This window comes from Lampris incognitus, chromosome 16 (assembly GCF_029633865.1).
Source record: "Lampris incognitus isolate fLamInc1 chromosome 16, fLamInc1.hap2, whole genome shotgun sequence".
NCBI classification, from domain to species: domain Eukaryota; kingdom Metazoa; phylum Chordata; class Actinopteri; order Lampriformes; family Lampridae; genus Lampris; species Lampris incognitus.
Window position 1 is genome coordinate 6,444,948 of NC_079226.1, and position 5,534 is coordinate 6,450,481.

Here is a 5,534-nt window from a genome sequence, read left to right on the forward strand (position 1 = left end):
GGCTCTCTGAAACCAGGCCTGGTCCAAGGCTGAGCCCTTTGGAGGCCCATTACATGAAATGAAAGTTTTGTTTGTTTGTTTGTTTTAAATAGGTGACTTAAACGAACTGGACTTTGGGGTCAAATGTACTCTGATGCGGGCCCGGGTCCCTACTGTGAAAGCACCTTTAGATATCCATCAGCTTTATTAGTTTTAACACCATATTCCTATCAAATCTGCCAAATTTAATTACAAAAACATTAAATGCTTTTTCATGTAATATAGTATGACGCAGGATTTAAAATCAGTGTCTGAGTAACTTAAAAAGTCAAGTTTTCAGCTGTGTTAATTAGCGTGCTTCGCAGCCTGTAAGGCCATTACACTCTTTATCCTCTTGCAGCTTTGTGTCTCGTCACTATCACAAAGCATTGTTATAAATTTAATAGTTGAACGTCTATTTGATTTGATATCCATTAAGATCATAGCTCAACTTGTTAATTGTTTATTTTTTGCAGTCATAAAAATGAGTAAACTTAAGATACCATACTGTAAGTACTTTAGTGTGTAAACACACCATTGTTGTTATTATTATTATTATTATTATTATTATATCATTAGAGTGGTATAAAAAAGTTAGATTTTTTAGTTTATTTAACATTTTACATTTAAATTTTAGGTGCAGATCGTTATCCAGTATGCCATTTTGCACTTTTGGAGCTCAATATTCTCTTATACAGATGTTGCCCATAAAACAGGCTTTGATTTGAGGGGAAATAAACCAATGTAATGCATATTTGATTTAAAAATACTTTATATATATATGTTGTGAATATGCTTCTGTCACAGAATGGAGTAGGCAGAACTCCAGAATGGCATTTAAAGCATTTAATTTAAATATAATAAATGAATATAATTCAAAGGAAAAGGTTGTATATAAATCACTACAAATGTACAGTTATGCAAGTCTTTGACCTACAAAAAGTTTTATGTTCATAATGTTACAAACAACCATGCCGTAGAAGCAGAAAGATCCTGCAAGGACTTTGTTTCAATACACGTTTTGACATTCATCTGAAACTTGGCGAGCAGTCCACATTTTCAAAGTGATTTAATGCTATTTTTCTTCTTCCGTCTATAACCAGAGTAAACCACAACAGCGCCACCATGCCAGTGGGGCTTTAAGGTGCTTGGAATAGAAAACATGGCGGGGATTGGCGATGGGTTTGCACGAGTGATCGACTGTTTCTTGGCCCAATGTGACTTTGACAGTAGATCAGTTGGTGGATGTATCATTGATATCTCCTCTGTGCTGGTTTAGACCATCCCATCCTCTCCCCTCCTCTCCTCTCCCCTTCTCTCCGCTCCCCACCAGGAGGTGCTGTAGTAGCAGGGCAGAGTATCAGAGCTCCTAGCCATGCTATTGGCCTCGTCGCCTCACTTTTTCATGATAGAGGAGATATCCAGGAACACACTCTGGGGAAGAGAGAAAACTGGATTTAGACTGTTGCTGTTGATGACAAAACACACACACGCGAATAACAAATGTGACGGGTTTTCTTTTTTTAGTTGAAAGAACGAAGGAGTGCTTGTTTCTTATGTTATTGGGTTTAAACTGATTTCAGAAGTCCATGGGTTCATGACAGTACATTTTGAAACGACAGTGTGAGTTCAAATTCACTGAAGTGAAAGGAAAACATATGAATTGTTACCTCGACTCAGCTTTCCCACAAAAGTTGAATCGGAGACTCTATGTGTGACGTTACCCTTGCTGATGTGGTCATACTATACCTTTTAAAATGACAGCATATTATGCAATGACGTTATATATTTTACCATTTAAAAAGGTCAGCATCTAAATATGACGTACAAAGACTGTGGGTTAGTTGATGTTCCACTTTATCGACATGCTCAAATTGTTAGACTTTGAGTGACGGCATTTTAGAGATCCTAGTTTTTAACATCTTGCTGCCATTTGCTAGCGTTATCAACTGATAAGTCAAAAACAAGGTTCACACGGTCATGAAGAACGTGGAAAAGTCAGTTAATTTGAAAATACAGCTTCCAAGCCCTGGAAAGGTTAATGGAAAATTGTAATTTTTTTTTAAAGTTTTGGAAAAATCATGGAAATCTGTCTGAAGTAGCATCAGCTCTGTTGGAACGACACCAATTAAAAAAAAAAAGTAATAGCAAGTTAATCCATTGCGGTGGTTGCACCTGGGTGTCTCCCTGCCTGCTGCCCAATGACTGCTGGGATAGGCTCCAGCATCCCTGCAACCCTGAGTAGGATAAGCGATTTGGATAATGGATGGATGGATGGATGGAAGGTTGCACCCATTATCACAATACCCTTTGTGTGTGTGCATGAAACAGTTTGTGTCAGTATGTTAACATTTGCCTCTGCTAGCTAGTTTTCCATCAGCTAGCTAGCTGATACGATGCGGTTAACTGATAGAGTTCACTGTCGACTGATACGGTCAACAGTGAATCGGGCAAGTGCAATTTCAACAATCAGTCCCTTCAAATGGACAAGTACAAAATATGGCTCGCAAAAGTTGTCGAGAGCAGAAAGGCACAATACAGACTGACTTTCACATCATACATAGAGGTAAAACCCAGCTCTTTAGTGGCTCTGAAATGCACTCTTAAATATGGGTTGTTTTGATCAAGCAAATTGAGCTAAAAGTTTTGGGGAAGTCCGGAAGCGTCACTGGAAACCACTGGTGAAGAGGTACATGAGCTGGCTAATAGGAATATGATGTGATTTTCTTTAAGTAAACAACAGCAAATGCCTCTTGGTAGTAGCTTACTGATTATTGCCTTCCACATTCAGTGTCCACAGTGCCACTCTTTCATTTAACCTCCTGTTATGACCAAAGATCATTTTTTCAAAACAACTTCATCAGTAAGTTGACTTCATTTTCACGTTTTTACTGGGTCAACCGACTGGACTGCTCATGCTTAATGCTGGCAACCTGCATCTGTTTCAGTCTTTCTCTTCCTACACTTGGTTGCAAGAGCAGTCTCTCTCGCTCTCTCGCTCGCTCTCGTTTTCATCCTTTGACACTCCGACTCTCTCCCTGCAGCAACTGACCAACCCTGCTTGTTGGTTTTTTTCATTCTTCACCTCTCTGCATGATGACATGTCTTGGCCAACACAGATATTTGTTGTAGTTGGCTTATTGACTTGTAGTACATGACTCTAGAAATTGCTTGGATTTTACATTTTGTTGCTTAACTTGCTCTTTTTTCTTTATAGTCATGGTAAATTTGACAATAATATGGCACTGTTGCTGCATATGTGGTCATACATTTTTAATTAAAAAAAACAAACACCTTTTTTTTTTCTTCTGCAAACTAAGACTACATGCTCGGAAGAACAATGGAAACTGGTGAATTGAAACCCAAATAGAAGTTATGGGACAGTTACTTTCTTTTTAACTCAAGCTTTTACCTTACACCTTAAATTCATGCAATTAAGATTCATAACAGGTAACCAATGGGAATGTGACATATAAAAGCGGCCATCTTTGGTTGTTACTTGCCATTGACATCCTTCGACCTCCGGCAGGCGGCATCATGGGCATATCTCCTTGCAGTGAACCCAGCTCATCAGACTCCTCTGATGTATGTATGGATTGGTTGCTGGAGCCACTGATGGTGGACATGGTTTCAGATGGCGGCCTGGCCATGAAGCTGGTCCTTCTGGGGTTGGAAAGCAGTAGGTTGGTTCCCTGTGAGTCCCTTCTGTCATAGTCCTCCATTTCCCTCAGGGCAAAACTGGGCCTATGAATCATTGTACTACTTGATACCAGAGTCTCAGTGTAGCTGGTATGAAGGCGCTCGTTCTGATGCAGATTCTCATGTTGTACCTGGGTCCTTGGATATCCTTCTGTCCTGGGAAAAGCAGAACCCAAGGCTGGAAGATGATGGTCCACCACAGTAGTGTGGATCTCTTGACCCTCGTAGTTTTGGGGAACTGGGATGGCACTGTGTTGGCCAGATCTGGATGTTTGCAGGGGGATCCTTGTCTGGGAATTGGTGCAGTTGGGCTGATAGTTTCCCAGAAGAGCCAAGCTGTTGTCCCTTGGTACCTCCTGGTTGGCTTTAAGATGAGGAGGCTTGGTTTCTGCGTCTGGGATCACCTTGAAGATGGTTTGAGTCAAAGGCCCATTGTGAGGCGATAGGTGTCTCATGACACAAAGGTGCTGTAAAGTTGGCTTCTTCTTGGGTTTGTAAGTCAAACTGTCTTCATCTAAGTACTTTCCCCCATATAATGTCTGTTTGATTTTCTTAACACCCAGGTGGGATATTTCCAAGATGTTGAGAAAAAGTGAAACACCGGCAATGATGATCATGAAGACCATGAAGATGGTCTTCTCTGTGGGCCTGGAGACATAACAGTCCACGCTGTTAGGACAAGGGAGCCTCTCACACTTAAAGAGTGGATCTATTCGGACCCCATAGAGGATATACTGGCCCAGGATGAAGCACATCTCCACCATTGAGCGTGTTAGGATATGCATGATGTAGGTCCTCAGCAAGGAACCCCTCAGGGGGGCCTTCTTCACCTTCCTCTGCTCCTCCAGCTTCTTCAGCTCCCTCTCCATGCGCTTGTGCTCCTCAAGCGCTGCCTCCGTCTCATCCAGCACCTCCCTCAGCTGTGCCCGTCGGCGGTGGCGCTCCTTCTCCAAGGTGCGGATGCGGTAGAGGGCATGGCCCATGTAGACCAGTGAGGGCGCGGACACGAAAATGATCTGCAGGACCCAAAAGCGGATGAGGGAAATAGGAAAGGCACGGTCATAGCACACCGCCTTGCAGCCTGGCTGGTCGGTGTTGCAGATGAACTCGGCCTGCTCATCTTCCCACACGTCCTCGGCGGCCACCCCCAGGACCAGCATGCGGAAGATGAAGAGGATGGTGAGCCAGATCTTGCCCACAATGGTGGAATGAATGTGGACCTCCTCTAGGATGCTGCCCAACAGGTTCCAATCGCCCATGGTTAGCTGCTCACAGCTTCAGCGCCACATACCCTAAGGGGCTATGGAAACACAATCCCACAGACCCATAAAGAACTCAACTCTTCTGCTCAGATCTCACATCTCGCTTCATCCATACATACGAACCACATAATCTGTTCTGTAAAATGATATTCACCTGGAAATAATGTAACAATTAAGATATTTTGAAATATTGCAGAGGTTTCATTTGCATATGGAAAGACATTTCAATGACATAAACATAATTCGGAACATTCACAAAACCTACAAGGTCTCTTGCAATGGGTGAGTACCAAATCAACCCATCCATCAAGTAAGAAACTGCCACAGCTCACAGAGAAAAAACAAAACACTTACATATCAATGGAAGTGGATCTCTCTTTGCCTCTTGATGTATTTAACCATGTTTTTCATTGAAAAAAACATCCCAGTAATCCATAGGTGTTGTTTAACCCATGGAGGAGTTTTTGAGCTTGCGGTTCTCTGGTACCAGTCCCAAAATCCAATCCTCATCACCCTCTCTCCCTCTGTTTCTCGCCCTTTCTATCTCTTCCTCTC

General features: G+C 42.2%; 1 protein-coding gene across 1 annotated transcript; it reads right to left on the reverse strand.

The window, feature by feature from the left end:
- Window positions 1–1,413: 1,413 nt before the first annotated feature.
- Window positions 1,414–4,976, reverse strand: gja10a (gap junction protein alpha 10 a). The gene is made up of 3 exons (XM_056295602.1): window positions 3,977–4,976; window positions 3,522–3,895; window positions 1,414–1,452 (listed from the first exon to the last, which is right to left on the reverse strand). Exons 1-3 carry the CDS (start codon window positions 4,974–4,976, stop codon window positions 1,414–1,416), a joined length of 1,413 nt encoding a protein of 470 aa, XP_056151577.1.
- Window positions 4,977–5,534: the final 558 nt, after the last annotated feature.

What these genes read in the sequence shown, in the direction of transcription:
- gja10a (XM_056295602.1), bottom strand. Translation starts at nt 4,976, where the DNA reads ATGGGCGATTGGAACCTGTTGGGCAGCATCCTAGAGGAGGTCCACATT. An exon ending in CCTGCAAACATCCAGATCTG is followed by an intron (nt 3,896 to 3,976) that starts GCCAACACAGTG and finishes ATCATCTTCCAG; the next exon opens with CCTTGGGTTCTGCTTTTCCC. An exon ending in GAGGTCGAAGGATGTCAATG is followed by an intron (nt 1,453 to 3,521) that starts GCAAGTAACAAC and finishes TCTCTTCCCCAG; the next exon opens with AGTGTGTTCCTGGATATCTC.